General features: G+C 39.5%; 1 protein-coding gene across 1 annotated transcript in view; it reads right to left on the bottom strand.

Moving 5' to 3' along the window:
- FBN1 (fibrillin 1) overlaps positions 1-16,824 on the bottom strand; it is a 158,572-nt gene that overhangs the window by 19,067 nt on the left and 122,681 nt on the right. The window contains exons 38-50 of the mRNA XM_072870543.1: positions 16,400-16,468; positions 16,163-16,288; positions 14,686-14,808; positions 13,893-14,051; positions 12,879-12,950; positions 10,515-10,640; positions 9,300-9,422; positions 6,141-6,266; positions 5,238-5,354; positions 4,707-4,835; positions 4,322-4,441; positions 3,756-3,881; positions 1,548-1,697 (exon numbers count right to left, since the gene is read on the bottom strand). Of these exons, the coding sequence (XP_072726644.1) occupies positions 1,548-1,697; positions 3,756-3,881; positions 4,322-4,441; positions 4,707-4,835; positions 5,238-5,354; positions 6,141-6,266; positions 9,300-9,422; positions 10,515-10,640; positions 12,879-12,950; positions 13,893-14,051; positions 14,686-14,808; positions 16,163-16,288; positions 16,400-16,468 (1,566 nt within the window). The remainder of the gene's footprint in view (positions 1-1,547; positions 1,698-3,755; positions 3,882-4,321; positions 4,442-4,706; positions 4,836-5,237; positions 5,355-6,140; positions 6,267-9,299; positions 9,423-10,514; positions 10,641-12,878; positions 12,951-13,892; positions 14,052-14,685; positions 14,809-16,162; positions 16,289-16,399; positions 16,469-16,824) is intronic.

Below are 16,824 nucleotides of genomic sequence, written 5' to 3'. Positions count from 1 at the left end.
CACAGGACTGTAATTCAAACCATCTCAAGATGCTGCTGAGCATATTCTTTACTAACCATGCTCAGAACATCACAGCACCCTTGACAAGATTTCACTTTTTCTTTTGCAAATTCAGTAGGCTGCGAAGAGGTTTACAGTGCAGCTGTACAATACATTCATAGACATAACAAATGTTACGCTTTCTTTAGTTGAAATACGTTAGCTGATCTTTGCTGAGGTTGAATAAAATAGAATTAAATGTAGATGCACACCTGCACTGAAAGCAACAAATTGTCTGGCACACTGCTAGGCTCTGAGTGGGAAACTCAGCCCTGTGCAGCTGGGCAGCACAAAACCTGCCTGTTGCTTAAGCCTTTGGAAGGAGATGCAGGTGGCACATGTGCTTGAGCTTACCAGCCTGCATTCAGACAGCAGACGATGGAGAACATGCGTGAGATGACAACCAAGTATTTTTTTTTTAAAAAAGACAGAATTCCACTGTCCATGACATGCCAAGACATAAATTTCCCAGACTCAGATATCTTAAAGCTATTTCTTTTTTAAAAGATGAGAAAAATGGCCTTGATATCATCCTTTGAGAACAGTCTGGACTGTGAAAAATATATGTGCTGACACTTCAAAGAAATGCTGCGATGTATACCATGCTCTTCCAACTGACTTTGGTTCAAATGCTCCAGGGCAATGGAATGAAACACGCACAGGCAATAAGCCTAGGAGGAACATTGCAACTGGCACATCTGATTCTCTTTTCTTCCCTTGGCTTTTGTGAAGATTGTCTGCAAAACATCTACATGACTTATTAATGAAATGAACTGTATTAATGTATTGCTGAAACCAGTAATGCTGTTAACCACATTTGTCAGCATGAATTAAAGTCTGTTCAGCAAATTACACCATGATGGTACAAAGGCCTGTTGACTTGCTTGATGCCTAGTTACTCAGTCTTACAAAGGATACTAACAAAGGAAAGCGCTTCTTTAGCAACAGTCCAGGGAGGCTTTCCTTCATCAAGGCCTGTGATTTGTCATTCCCTGCTATTTTTGCAAGTCGTTTATATTGATAAGATTGCAAATTTAGATTTTTTTTAATAACAAAATGTAGTGACAAAATGTAACAGGGTGATTCAGATGTGGATCTAGTTCGACTGTTTGTTTTTTTCTTTAAATTAGATTTCATGTTTATGGCACATTTATATCTATTTACAACTAGATGAATTCCATTTGTGTCTTGCAGGTATTTCCACTCAGAGCCTATCAAGGACCTACTACTTTCCGCTTCCAGTATGTGACACCTCCAGAGCAAAATACTCAGCACCTAATCTTACTAACAAACCTATAAGCAAACAAGGAATATGCTTGAGACTGGACTATGCAAGCAATATGGTTTTTGAGACTGCAATGTCATCTACTTTACAGAGAGCAATGGCAATTGTTAGGGTTAAACAGCTCTGGAAAATTATTTTTCCTAATTCCTTCTTATAAGAATCCCAATCTTCTTTCAATTCTGAGAGGCTATCGTGAAAGTAATGTAACCTAGCCAATACGCACCATCTGCTTCCTCTGGGCAGAGTTCACAGGGATCTCCCCATCCCTGTCCCTTCAAGGCGCAGCAGCACTCTTGTTTGGAGTGATTTCGGGACTTCGGCACAGAACATTTTCCATCTTCAAATTTGGTAAAGCAGTAACTTACTCTCAGATCTGCATACAGAAAAACTTGTTATGAGCTAGGGTTATTTTGGCACAGTTTTCACTTAGAGGTGTTAATTGCAAAATTACAGGAGGCCGCCCCAAGAAAACACCCAACTTCCATCTGAGTCTATCAAGAAGGACCATTATTGTCTCTGACTGGCGAAGATCTGAAGACGGAGGGGAGCTCTCTACCGCAGTAAAGGAAAGCTATGGGATAGAGCGTCCTACTTCAGTCATGGAAAAGGAGGGGTTTTTCTCTTTTGTCCAGCAGAGACGGAAGGGCTGTATTCCCCTCTTATCCTCACTCCTCTTTGTGAAAACTGAATATTGGCTTGCTTTATTTATATTCCATTATTAGTAAGAATCAATTGAGTCAAGAGATTTTAATAAACTTGCAACGATAATACTGTGTAGTGTTAAAATGAGAGACAATTTTCAATAGCGCTTTCCTTCCTCATTCTTCCCTGAGGTACACACAAACAAAGAAAACTGGCCCAGTGGCACTACAGTTTACTCCCTTAAGCTGGGTAACCAGGACACTGGAGCAGAGCTGAGATCACAGACCACAAGCATCCAGCAGGCAGAGAGCTGGCAGCTCCCTGTGTTGGCAGGGGGACAGCAACAGGGCAGTTGTGGAAGCAGTCGCTCATCCACTTTTCCGGCTGCAGCATCAATGCTGGGCAATGTCCAGATTTTACAAAAGTCCTAGGTAATGGGAAGTTTTAAACAAAACTTTGTTTGGCCTGAGATACTTGGAAAAAAAACCAGTCTTCTTCAGGGGATGGGGAGAAGCACACTTAAAGTTAAATGCACTTAAATGTACAAGTATGCATTTTCCTCTGACGTTATGTGTGAAACAGTGGCCTGCTTTCATAAAGGAGAAGATCAGGCAGCACTCTTTTTTATGATTTTGTTTCTTGGGGGTTTTTTGTGATATTTTTTTTTTCCCCTTACCTGAAGAAAACAATACCCTCAGACTGAAGAAGTCTCATTTATATAAGCTGCAAAAGCACAGCTAAAACAGCTATGCTGCTTTCTTGAAGCTGAGTGAAGTAGCTGCCAAACTGCATGGTGGTTTGGAGACTTGGATGAACGTTTACTGCAGGTTGGATTCATTTTTACCAAAACCACAGTTTCATTTAGCCCACTGTGAAGTGAAGAACTCACTATGGTGTCAACAAGCATCACCATTCTGTGCCAAGCATAACTACAGAGGTCCTTATAAAGGTTTACTCATCAGTGGTTCCCACTGTGCACGCTGTGTATAAGACATTTAATGATGTATCTATTTAATAATTTCCAAAGTCTTTAAAATAACTCACCCCCTAATTTGCTGTGCTTGTTCTTTATCCACAAAATAAACTAACCTGTGGCTTTTCATTACTACATGTTCAGCTTTTAGTATCTGATCTCTGTCTTACTGCCCATGTTTAGGCTCTGAACAGTGTATGCAGTAATCTAGAAGCCAAAAGACCCTTCAGACTTTTCTAAGCAGATAGATAATTATTGTCCACACAACACTGTTTGCAAATTTTTTTCCATCAATCTTTTTTCCTCCCACACATCTGTGGAGAGGAATAGCATATAACAAGTGTTATGGAGAATCTGATAAGTGCTAAGAACAGCCTTATTCCTGGAAATGCTGCCTTTAGCAGCGCATTGCAGTAGTCTCCTGCCTGTATTTGTGCTCCGTCTCCATGTCAGACATGTCACAGTCTACACAGAGTCCAGGTAGCCTCAACTTCCTCAGCTTAACCCCTTAACTCCCTCAGCTCAACCCCTTTCTTCCAGGATGCAAGAAAGGGCTGCAGGGCAACATAATTTCCTCACTTAACCTGGTGCATTTAACATTATCTTCGCCCCTTTTATTGCAGCGTTCTCTTTAATGACGAACAGATGTTAGGGCAAGACAGAACCTGGCCCCAACTACAGAATTATCATGTTTTCCTTGTGAAAAACACGGTTTGAGTCCAGAGTCTCCTCATTATATTAGAAACAGGCAGCTAATAAGGCTTTTATAAAACAGCAAACAAATTTTGAAATGCCAGAAAACAGGAACGAACTTACCTTGGCATCGCCTTCCTGTGGAAGACAACACAAAGCCTTCTGGACACAGACATTTGAAACTGCCTGGAGTGTTGCTGCATGTGCCCAGGGCACAGATTTCTGGTTGTTCCACACACTCATCAATGTCTATAAGAAAAGTAATTAAAGAAATGAGAAATAAAAATGTCTACACTGGCAGCTGTACTACATAAAATGTAACTTTACATCATCACTGATATCTAACAGTTCTGAAAAACAAAAAGGTCAAACAAAAAGGAACAGACAGAAAGAGGAACAAGAAATCCAGATGCAAAATCTAGGATTAGTTTTCAAAGCCTCATGCAGTGGGCAAACCTCATCAACCAGCCTGGGATTAGATTTTTCTTGGGATCAGATCAGGCAGTTTTGGTTCAAACAAAAGTTGGTGAAACTTTTTCTGGGAAGTGAGTGACTTACTAGGGGCTACAATTCAGAACTGCACACTACCACAAAAGCCTAAACATTACTCACATTTAGATGCAGAGGAAAGTGGCAACAACTGTGAGTAGCTAGGAAATGGAACAGAAGAAGGATTGTTCTATACACACCTTCACATTTGTCATTCTGCAGGACATATCCAGGAGGACAGATACATCTGAACGACCCATCTAAGTTCTGACATGTGCCTGGTGAGCATTTTCCAGGCTCCAGTGCACACTCATTGACATCTAAGAGAAAAGAAAGACAATTTGAGATAATTGCTGTTATCTCAATAAATCTGTGGCTGAGGCTGCCTTAATTTTGACTCCATCAAACTGATGGTGGAACTTCCCAGGAGCAGAAGTCCTCTTCTTGTCCTATTGTCATTGTTTTCTTCTGCTAGGTACAATGATGACAGTGTGACAGTTCTCTCTGACCTCTTCCACTGTTTTACTAAGAATATCTCCTCAAAGTTTGCTGCACTTTTTTTCTACCCTAAAAGAAAGCACTCACCAACACAAGTCCTTCCATCCAGAGCCACCTCATAGCCATCATTGCAAAGACACTGGAAGGACCCAATCGTGTTCACACACTGACCGTTCCTGCAGAGCATTCCATTTCCACTTGCACACTCGTCCACATCTATGAAAAATAACATTGAAAGATATATAACAAACACCTACAACAAGTGAAATTGGGTAGGTGAGATTTCTGTTTCCACTATATTGGCACAGTAACCGATAAGTAATCCTGTTTCAAAAGGAAGTGAGGAGAAAATACCAATATTGGTCTATGCTGTAAAATTGTCAAAGCAAGAGTAAAAAAAGGAATGGCATATATCACATGCAAACATTTAAGTGGCTATAGAAAAGTGAGGAGGGCATAATCAAAGAGGCCTTTTTGACTGAAGAAATCAGTTTTTGTCTTTAATCATGCAGATCATGCAAGGTGTGACCCTAACTCAATAGAGAAGATGGTACTAATGGTACTTTCATTAGAAGTAGAAAGTCTTAGAAACTCGTAACTGGTCTCAGCACTCCTTACCTATGCAGTCATTGTTGTGTGAGAGGATGAACCCCAAATTGCAGCGGCAGTTGAAAGAGCCAATGGTGTTTCTGCAGGTGCCATTGCCGCAGGCATCTCTCTCACACTCGTTAATATCTACAAAGGAGAAAAAACAAGCAGCAAGAATTTTAATCACTGATGGCAAAAGGAAAGCCTGTAGCTATCCCACAGGCAAGAGAAATAATCCACTGTCAACCGAGCAAATAGGGAAAAAGACTGTCGTATCTCCCCAGAAGATTTTACACAGGTTTATCCACTTGATATTGACATCTATGAAAATAATCAAGGGTCCAACAATCATTTATCTTACTGTGGCTTCTATCGCACCCTTCCCAAAGGAATTCTAAGCTATCTTTAATCATAAGCATTCTGAAATCTCCTCATCTTGCTTAGACAACAGACACTACACTAACAGCTGTGAACAGGTTAAATACAGAATTTCCTTCTTTATGAAGATGACTCTGTTTCTGAAAAGGGCACTTTTCTGGCAAGAAACCTACCCTTCGCTTACTCTGTTAACAAGTAGGCTGTATACAATTGCTGCATTGCAATATTCATCTATTAAATTTCTTGCCTAAAGGAATAAATGAGACAAAATGCTTCAGAAAATTCTAAGAAGAATGAAACAATTTGCTGAAAAATGAAAGCATTAACAGTTCATTAGACAGGATATGTATTTTTAAAGGTTCACTCTACTGTAAACGAGATGTTCTTCATTCATGATCAGCTTCCTCATTGCCAGCTATGGTGTTTTTGCACCTTTGCCTGGTGGTAAGTGGCTCACAATCTCAGTTCTTGTAATGCAACTCCTTATGACAGAGAGGATAGACTTAATAACTACCTTAATGGAAGCCTAAGTACAGCTTAATTTGATATACTTGCCTATACACATTGTTCTGTCATCATTGGTCTTGAATCCATTGTGACAAATGCAGTAGAAACTTCCAACAGTGTCAATACACTGCCCGTGGCTGCAAATATTGGGAATTTCTTGACATTCATTCCGATCTGAAAACAAAGAGGCACAGTGAAAGTTAAAACCTCTAAACTACAGGGCTGGAAAGATGCATTAGCAGCAACCATGACAGTTAGACTCGAGTGCATGGCCCTAATTTAAAATAGTATTTTTAATTTATTAATGACAAAAGCATTACTAAGTTAATCTCAGAAAAGGGGCTATTGGCTTGTAAATTACCTTTTCCAACATTTGTGGAGCTGAAAAAAATTCAGTGTCAAAATGATATTTACCAAACACAAATTCTTGCTGGAGGGAAAACATATCACCATGGCTTTGAAAAGCAGAATTAATGACATGAAATTGTATGGGGAGATTTCTGAGTGCTCTACATTGACTATGCAGCAGACTTGAAAGACACATATAAATCACAATTTGTATCCTTCTCATGAAAGCAACTACTTGCTCTTAGCTACATTTGATTATAGCACAAATTGCTTGATTAACTCACAGAAATCATACAAAACAGAAAGGGAGATGAATCCCACACTTTTCTCACTAAGCTTACAGAAAGATAAAATGCATTGTAGATTTATCTACTCATTGTGCAGAGATAAAATGGGTACATGGATACATATGTGTTGTAGCATCCATGCCTCATGCAATGTGATGACCCTGTAAACCGGACAAAGCTCAAACAGCAAGAAGTTACTGCTATATGGAGTCAGAAAATATTTTGCCAACAGCAGAAAATACTCATTTGCATAATTCTGCAGAGAGAGATGGGGAAAGCTATCCTGCCAGCATGTGATATGCTGCCTTACAATAGCAGGGCATCTATTACACTAGTTCAACAGCTGACTGCTTCCTGCTACTCTTGCTATAAATGCTTTCAGGCAGAATCCAGGATTTTATCAATAGTAAGTGAAACAAAATGTCAAGGAACAAAATGTTTGCTGTCCAGCACATTTTTTCCTATAACAAATGAGAAACATGAATCAAATGAGGTCTTTCTGTTGACCTCATCACCAGCAAGAGTTGGTTTGATTCAATATGTTTCCTGGCATTTTGTCTGCTGCAGCTCCAAAATACAAGAGCTGAGATGCTGCCATAAGCTTGTACTAGAATCGATTAGATTTTAGTGTTCAGTAATTTTCTTTTACATGCAATCTAAGCAAAGCAGATGCAGTTTCTTATCAAACCATCCCCAGTTCATTGCAAAACTAAGAGTCAAGTTGTTCCTAACTGCAAAGAACTTCATGTACTAAATCTTGTTTTCCTGCCTCTACTCTATACTCTACTTAGCACACAGACAATCCCAATAGCCTCCATTCCCAGGATTACTGTACATCAGCTGGGGCCGTTAGTAACTTTGGATGGGTGTTCTCTGAGGAGGACCAATGTTATTAGTGATACTGCTGCTAATTAGAGCCTAAAGGAGGCAGAAAGTAAACCAATGCTGGATAACACGCTGCCTTAAGAACTCCTAATCTTCTCAGCTTAGGAGTAGAGACAAAAGAAAAACTATGACTCTCTTTGGTGCTCTGTGAGCAAATGAATAGTGAATTAAAGTCCCAGGGAAAAGTCACTTCTTTTGGGGTAAACAGAGAACACTGTAACTTTTTAAAAAATTGGGAGGCACAATTGCCTTAAGTGCCAAAAATGAGTTCATATGAAAAATTAGTTATTATACCACACTAGATAGCACCAGAAGAATGCTATTTTGATACTAAGAAAAGTGCAGTACTCATAGTACTAGTGGTTGTGATACATCAGTTTTGATTCAATAGCATATAAACTACTGGGATATGATCAACTTCCATGCAGTAGCATGACTGATCCAATACTGCAAGGTGCTTAGCACTCTTTGCCCTCAGAGCAGAGCAGCTGGGAATTTCCTTCCTCTGCTGGATCAAGTACTTTATCAACCACTTTTATTTTGACTCTAATTGTGTAACTTTATTTTCACTGAATATAAAGTAAGAGCAAAATACAGGGAAGTATTACTGTTTGTGCCAATTCATGTTGGGTATTGTAACCCATATCAGAACCTTCCCTGGCTTTTCCTGCACTGCTGTAACGAACCCATAACAACAACAATTACATTAGGAACATATTGAATATTTACATGTACCACTGTATAGCTTAACAAAACAAAGTTTTAGTTCTCATAGTAGCGTTCTGGTTGCCCCTACACCCTTTTCCCTTAAGGGTCACATGAAACAATGAAAAACTGCACTGCAGGGAAAAGTACACTTCCTAAAACTCAAGTACTCAGAAGCAAAAACCCAAGGAAAATGTTACCAGTTTCCGTTGTAATAATTATTTTATTCAGAAATGTATATAATATTTACAGCTACTTGGCTCACAGCAGCCTTTAAAATCTCTGCAATTCTTCAAGTAATCAAGATAACATGAATGCCTCTCTGGACTACAATATCAGAAGAGCGAGCAAATAGATTAGAGAACTGCAGTCCCACTGTATTTAAAAATAATATTCAGGGGCCTGTTTAAATCCACAGAAAAGTTAGGAAGTTTAACAATAAGCTTTTTAAGTTAGTTATTGCATATGGCCTAGCAGATAAGTCCACTTTATCAGCAGAGAACCCAGCAAGCAGTGATTTATTTGTAAAAATACAAGTGGCAAATAAATTGCTAAAACACATCTAGCAAATTATAAGGAAAATCAAAGAATTTATGCAGAGGAAGGTCCCTGTCAGGACTGCAACTGAATTTTTAGTGTCAGAAAATAGTTAGTCAAAAGGTAGTGAATCAATTGGTCTTCCCTCCCTAGACATGACATGGGCTAAAGAAAAATGTTTGTGGTTGGTGGGATAAAGTGGAAGACAAACACCTACTCAGGTGATTATGTCTCATTTATGGCTCTCTCGGATGGGCCCATTAATCTTCTGGGAACTACCAGAATGTTTATGCAATCCCCTAAAAGGCTTTGAGAGGAGGGTTCTTGGAGCTCAGATCATCTCCTGGTATACCATCTTCCTGGAGAGGAGATATGCTTTTTTAGACTTCTTTTAAAATCTACTACTTTTTGCAGACCCTCACATATACAAGCCAGAAGTACTCACCAGTGCAGCGGCCAGTTGATGTGAACCTGTAGCCAGGTTTACAGTCACAACGGTAGCTACCAGCTGTGTTGACACATTCTGCATTTTGCTGACACACTGGTCCATTTTGGCATTCATCAATATCTGTCAATACATAAAAGGAATTTGATTGTTATGGTAAGCTGGCACTAGAAAGATGTCAAAACCACTTTGTTTTTAGTGTAAGGAGTATTACCTTACCCAAATATAGGGATTTCTTTCTAATTCTGAAGAAATAAATATATTGATGAAAGTAATTAATTTGGTCACATTTAGGTATCTCCCTGAAATGTCCCCAAACCCACATGCTCCATTTGTAAAATTCATTCCTATTTAGAGAATTTATCTAACGGTTTTCTGAAGGTGTCGGAGGGCGCATGAAAGGCCTGTTGCAACACTTCACTTGGGTGGATTTCAGTCTTAAGACTGCAATCAGAATAAGTAAGCTGCTATGCCTGCAGAGATATCCACTGGAGACTATGAGGATCGCCCTTGATCATAACACGGCATCAAGATCCCTGTTGGATATTAGCAGCTTTCAATGTAAACAACAACACAAAATTTTAGGCAAAAAATTTTGACCAATTTTCCTTACTTAAGCTGCTGCAAAAAGAGAACTTTATTTCCCTAGAAATGTAAACATGTTTCGGTTAGAAGCAGCATACAGAAGATGCTTTTACTTGAAGCTCTTGATGCCTTGCTTGCAGCACCCATGTTGTCAGCAGTCATAACCCACACCAGAGAATGACAGCAACTCATACTGCTGTCTTCAGTTTCTCTGTTAAACTGACTAATACAATGTTAGGAAATGTTTAAATTGGAAAAAAATTATCATGTGTTATATTATTTACAGAAATCTTTGTTCCATTAGAAAAAAATATCTTAGAATTAAGAAAAATTGTGCTCATGATCTGACTCAAGACTACTACTCTTTTCTTGGCTTTACTGTCAAATGTGAAAAACGATGTTTCTTCCCATGACTGCTGACTCATGCTCCTTCACGGCCTTAGATGTCTGATGGAAAAACTGGTATTTTCTATGCAAAAGAATTCAAAATGTCTTAATTAACACAGACTTATTACACTGATACCAGTATTTTTCCCTCATTAAGGATGACTTGCAAGTATATCAGATTTGCCAGTGTCTGAATTGCCAGCTGGTGAAATCCCATTTCTCTGAATGAGATCAGCACTCTACCTTCACAGATCAGTAGCTTGTCGTTGTAGAAGAAACCCACAGGACACTCGCATCGGAAGCTGCCAACCATGTTTATACAGATCCCGTTTTCACACACTCCAGGAATTTCTCTGCATTCATCAATATCTGCAGGAAGAAAATTTTTTAAATACTTGTAAACACCACTTCATGAAATCTTCTGCTACAGAACATGTCCTTATGCATGTATCCTTAAGAGAATTATCAACCATATAATGTGAGCATCAGAAAGTTCCCGACTGCAATAGACAGCGAGTCATTCCAAACTGTGAAAACGTAGATAATTCCTATTTCCTCAGGTTCTGACTCTTCACTGTAGCGAAGATATATCCTGCCACATAGGAATGCAGAGGGTAGCACATGTCCTTCCTCATGTCTCCCACCCACAGCTCTGATGAACCTCCTCATCTTTCTGAGTGTACAGTGGAGCTATTGGGAAAACCCAAACAGAGAGAATACAACTGTCTTCAGTTTAATACAGGGGAGCATGACTGAAGGCAAACACTTGTCAGAATTAGTTTTGCACTGTTTTACCCTGGTTAATCTGAAAAGACTTTCACGTTTTTATGTAACAGTTGGAAAGTGCCAATGCCAGGTAACATCTGGCTGCCATCATGCTATTAATTAGATCCATTAAGCCAGGCAGCCAGGGTTTGCCAGTGTTCTATATACACCTGGGTTAAGTAACCGATTTTGGCAGAAAAAAACCCAGCTGCTATTACAATTATATGTGTCTTGCCTATTGGGTCCTTAAGTTACGCATCTTTAATATTCTGACAACACGGAGGAGTTCAGAGAGACCCCCAAAGCCCTCCCTTTAGTAAAAATTGCCACATGCACTGATTTACGCAAGACAAAGAATATGGTGGGAAATTATCATTGAAACATTGAGTTTCCATCAGATAATGTTGGTTTTTTAAATGTTGCTGCTGGATCAAACTCTTTATTTCCTATATTAGATTCTATAATTTTGAGTCCTCTGATTATATAGGGGATGAGTAAAAGTAAAACTACTGCCTCTGAAACAACCACCTGGAGTAAATATACAGAACTTCAATCCAAACAGAAGAGTAACGTCATGTAAGGACTGTAACCAAATATTACAGGGTACACAGAGCACTGTCTGAGACTGGGCACTACCTCGTCCCCACGCCTTATGCCTACAGATGTAAGGGACACGAGCAGCTGCTGTGCAAAAGCAGCAGGTTGAGTGCTACAAGCTAGTGAGACCTGCCAAGATCCCCAAGCAGCAGGCAGAGGCTGTGATTCTCACAGTGTAAAGCTGTGTGTGCATCAGTCTCACTACAGTGCTGCATGCACTGGGATGTACTGGTGGCCTCTGTGGGATGGCCCTTCTGTTTCAGTCGGCTCCTGAATGTGCACTGCTCTATGACGTGGCGGGGCAGACAGAGCAGACTGCAACACTCCTGGCACGCATGTTGACTGCTACAGATGCAGCTTTTACCTATGCATGTCAGCATGATCCAAGGTCTCCCTGCTGATGCTGATGAATGGCCCAATTAGCTTGAGTAGACTCAGCGACAATTTGGGCTAATGCTAATAGCTAGAAGGGGGAACTTCACTTCTAAGAAATGACCTGGTAAATAATAAATACTGTACATTTCTGTAACTTCTTTAAAAACTACATTCCCCACTTTACTAGAAATATTTCCATCTAACTAGCTGAACACTGCATCACAGCAACAGCTTAATGCTAAAGCACCTGATTACTGCCTATATGCTGCCTCTGTTACAGGGCACATTATCTGCTTCTTATTTGCATTTTTGTGTGAATAAAAACAAAAGGGAGTCCCACGAGGGATTTACTCAACTCCTCGTCTTAGAATTCCTCATTCTCTCCCTCTTTGTTTTGCAATTTGTTACTCACGATTCAAATGTTACAATAACACACGTGAGAAATATTCCAGCTGAGCAGAAAAAGGGATTTTTGTGTCAAACCAATACACAGGGGGACCGATGTGAAATATCAGATTAAATCTCTGCTTTAGTCTGAAGGAAAGACTCTTAATTCCTCTCAGACCAAATGCTGCTTGGCCTTACTCCCAGACCTCTTATTCTCAGTATTTGTGCCCTGCTCATGTAGGCCTGATTACAGTTTCTTTGGAGCTTTATGTTGCCTTAATTACAAGCAGCAATTATCATTGCTTCCAGGTAGAGGATCTAGGCAGAAAGTTTGCAGGCTTAGACTTAAATGGAGGGTTGAACTCCATTACACTGTTTAGTCGTTATTCCTCCCATGAAAAAAATAATTGGGAAAACAAACCTCTCCTCTTCCCTGGGCAGAGGCAGCATGGAATTTAGTCCCAAACAGAAATTACAACTCACCAACTGGTAATCCTGTATAAATGTCAATGAAGAAGCCAGGCCTTTGACTTCCACAGAGTGTGGAGAATTCATCTGCAACAGGAAAACAAAGCAGTGATTATAGTATTTGGAATTAAACAACAGTCAAAAATTCATTACATCCTTTGCCCAAGAAAATTCTTCTTCTACTCTTTCAGCACCTGCAGGACACACAGAGGTATGCAGACCCTTCCTGAGGCTCACCATGTGAGGTGTTTAGTATGCACTTGGGTTCTCATTCAAAGGCTATTGAAATTAGCAAATAAAAAGATGCAGAGGGCTTGGGATCACATGCTGATTTTGTTTTGCATATGCTTATGTCCAGCACATGCTTTGCATGTGCTTATGCATTACAGTCCAGATCTGACTTTTAAAAACCTGAACCAGAAGTTGGAAGTTATTCAAATAAGTGTCTAGGAAGTTTGTTCGCGAAGCAAACCACCTGAAACCAGAGTGGGATGTCCTGGGCTCAACTCTGCAGAGTCTTACCCAGTGTGCAGGAGTCCTGTATGCCCATACAATTAGCCCAGAAACTCCTACATCTTAACATTTAGCAGCTTGACACAGATCATTCTCAGAGGAGACCAAGGTACCTCTGTAAACCCATGGCTACCACAAAGGCCCTTTGTGGCAATCAGCAGTCGAGGCCCAGCACCGCAAACACCACATTTGTTGGAGCAATGCCAATAAAACCTTGGTCAGGGCCTCAACACTGGATCAATAAGCATTTGCAAAGAGACAGATTAACCAATATAGAGCATGAAGTCTCCCAGACAAGGAAACTGTCACAAAGAAGGCATGGCCCAGCAGCATGAACTTCATATGCCTTCACTGTGACTAGGGCTGATCACCTCCAGGCCAAAAAATTAATTAATTCCTTCATTTTAGACACACAAGAGCAGGCAAAGACATAGCATCTCTAACAATGTTACACCCACTAATAGTAATTATGATATTACCAAGGCTTTCAAAGAGCTTTACAATGCAAAAACATACCAGTGCTCGGGATAGGACACTGTTCACAAGGCTTATTCCATGCACGTCCAATGTTGTAGGAACAGCAGCACATTTTCTTAGTCATATTAAAGAGCAGCTCACCATCACAGGTTTGATTGTCAGCATAGTAATTTCTGTAACACAGACTTCTTCTCATATCTGTGAAAATGAAGAAAAACCCAGGCCAATGCATTGGCAAGTCTTATGGAAGATGATGTACCCGAAGAGTTTAGGAGATACCTCCTTCAAATATGTACTTTTTAAACCCCTGTCAAATAGATGCTGCAGCACTGTAGAATACTACAGAACAGCGTGTCCCTAGAAGATTACTGTAAAAGTATGAAAAAGTGTTTACAATGCAAATATTCAAGAGCAACCAACACGGCTGTAACACTGATCACACTCATCAAAGGATTTTAATATTGGCCTTTTGCCCAACACGGAAAAAACATCAGTTTGCCTAAGAACTGTACACAGCTTGTGACTTCATTCTGTGAAGTCTGAGTGATTTTAGTAGTGTTTCACATGTAGAAGCTTTTAAAGCTGAAGTGAAACTTGGAAGGGATGAACATAGAAAATATCAAATTAAAGGAGAAATTCTGATGAGGTACTGAAAGATCTGTATTAAAAGTGATCTGTGTTGCTTTATTTAATAAAATTAATGAAAGAAGCTTGATCTTTCATTTAGTTAATTCTTGTATAACTAAATTCAGAGAAATAGTTCTGATTTGTGCCCGGTAAAGCCCTGGCCCAAAGCACTAAGATAAAGCTTTAAAAAAAACCCAACCCATACCCATGCAGTTGTTTCCTCCATTGACTTGCATGTAATCAGGAGGACAGATGCAGGTGTAGTTCCCAACAGTATTGTAACATGTGCCAGGTCCACAAATGCCAGGTGTATCACACTCATTCACATCTAGAAGAGAACAAAAAGGCAGTGAGTGGCCACAGAAGCTTTCTCATTGTGCTTCTGAGAACAAAAAGCCTCAGTAATGCCTGAGGTAGGAAGGTACTGGTGGAAGAGAGCTGAAGGGGCTCTGAGCGAGGTCATGGTGGAGCAAAGCCTACACAGAGAAGGTAAGTGGTGGCACAGGTGGCCATGGAAAGCCTGGCTGTGATCCGAAGATGGGAACCCTGATATGTCTAGGCAGCTCAGAGACAGCAATTTGGTTTTTGCTCCTGTTGCACAAAAATAGTATTTGAGGATCTCATTCATTCTGGATTCAGATCTGCACAAGCACCAAAGCTGCTCCCTGTGGAGTGCCCATCTCAATAAGTAATGATGCTAAAACAGATTGATTGGATGGTTCAGGTCTGTTTGACTGGGAAAAGCAAGCAACTTTCCCAACACAATATGTCATGTTTACTTCACCAAGAGACTTTTACCTTTGTTTAAAAAACCCCAACCAAACCCAAACACAACACCTCCCGCAAAACACCACAGTTCCTAAAAGTTCAAAAGTATTTCACTAGCCTTACCATTTTAAAGTATCTTTGACACACCACTAAGGAAAAATATAGAGATAGATTTCCTCTTTAACATTTTTTGAGCTATGTAAGCACAACATGGATAATGCACTTCAGTTCAGCGTTAATTTAGGACCCTAATCTTTTGTATTTCTGCAATGCTTGACACATCATAGGCACTAGATTAACATTATTAACAGTCTGGAAGGCTGAAGACAGCCCAGGCAATGGGAAATTTAAGGACTTGATGGGTTGCTTAAAGTTTTGTATCCAGTACAACCTGACACTTTAATGTAATGTGATGAACATGTACTACTGACTGTGCTAGGGGAAGGAAAATGTTTTGCAGTACAACCAATATTTTCAGTTGGACATTGAGATCAGCAGGAGAGAAAATAAGCAGTGGAAAAGGGGCATGGACACACTGTAACCAGCCCAGCAGACTTGTGGGGCAAGTTTTCTCTTTACCTGACTGCTTATTCATTATCCATTACCAAACAGCTATTTTTTATATCTGCTTAGTAAATTATGTTTTACCTAAAGAAAAATTGTTGGCTTTTCTGATTTTGATGAAAATCGGATCATTTTAAACAAAAATTTGCATATCTTTCAACATGGTCAAGAGGGAATTTTCTCTCTCTCAATGCAAGACTTCAACTTGTTCCAATTTTCCCACCCTTAAGCTTTACACTGCCTGGTCTGGTTATGTTCCTTTTCAAGGACAGATTAATTCTTCTGCATATTGATCTGCCATCATTTTCTAAGAATAAAAGCAGAAGACTAGTGAAGTGAAGGCTACGTACCATCGCACACTCGAGTCTCTTCATTCAAATAGTACCCCGATGGACACTGACACTGGAAGCTACCAAATGTATTAATACATTTTCCTCCTTGGCAAAGTCCAGGCAGTTCTTGACATTCATCAATATCTGTTCAAACAAAACCACAAACGTTTCATTCATGCTTTTCCATGAAAAACAACACTCACTGAAGAGTTTCATAATTTTAGACGTGTAAATATAGAAAAATGTAAACATTACCCTCTAATATAACTGTAATAGGGTTTGGCCGGAATCCTTCCCCACCAGGGCAAAGAACCTTATATTCAGCTGAAAACAAAATAGATTTATGAACTTAAAATAGTAGAAACATTTTCATCACAATCATTTTTGAAAATTAATCAGATTATTACAGGTAATTTAAATGTAAAGAACAAAGTAACCATATATAAACATTAGGTTTTACTGTGTAAGATCAACTGCTATTCCATTTCAGAATGTAGTTTTTTGGTAACAGCAAACTTGCTCAGGAGTGATAATAATATTCTGACTAAATAATATTTTTGAAAGACTAGTAAAGTTTTTGGTTAAGACCGGTGGAAACCTGTCCCCTGCATGTACACAATAAATGATAACACAGGTATTTGTGTTACCTGGCTAAATTAGAAAAAAGTCCAAACAACACA

The sequence above is a fragment of the Ciconia boyciana genome, chromosome 8 (genome assembly GCF_034638445.1).
Source record: "Ciconia boyciana chromosome 8, ASM3463844v1, whole genome shotgun sequence".
NCBI lineage: Eukaryota > Metazoa > Chordata > Aves > Ciconiiformes > Ciconiidae > Ciconia > Ciconia boyciana.
Note: the sequence above shows the minus strand (reverse complement) of the source record. Positions and strands in the feature narration are given on the sequence as shown.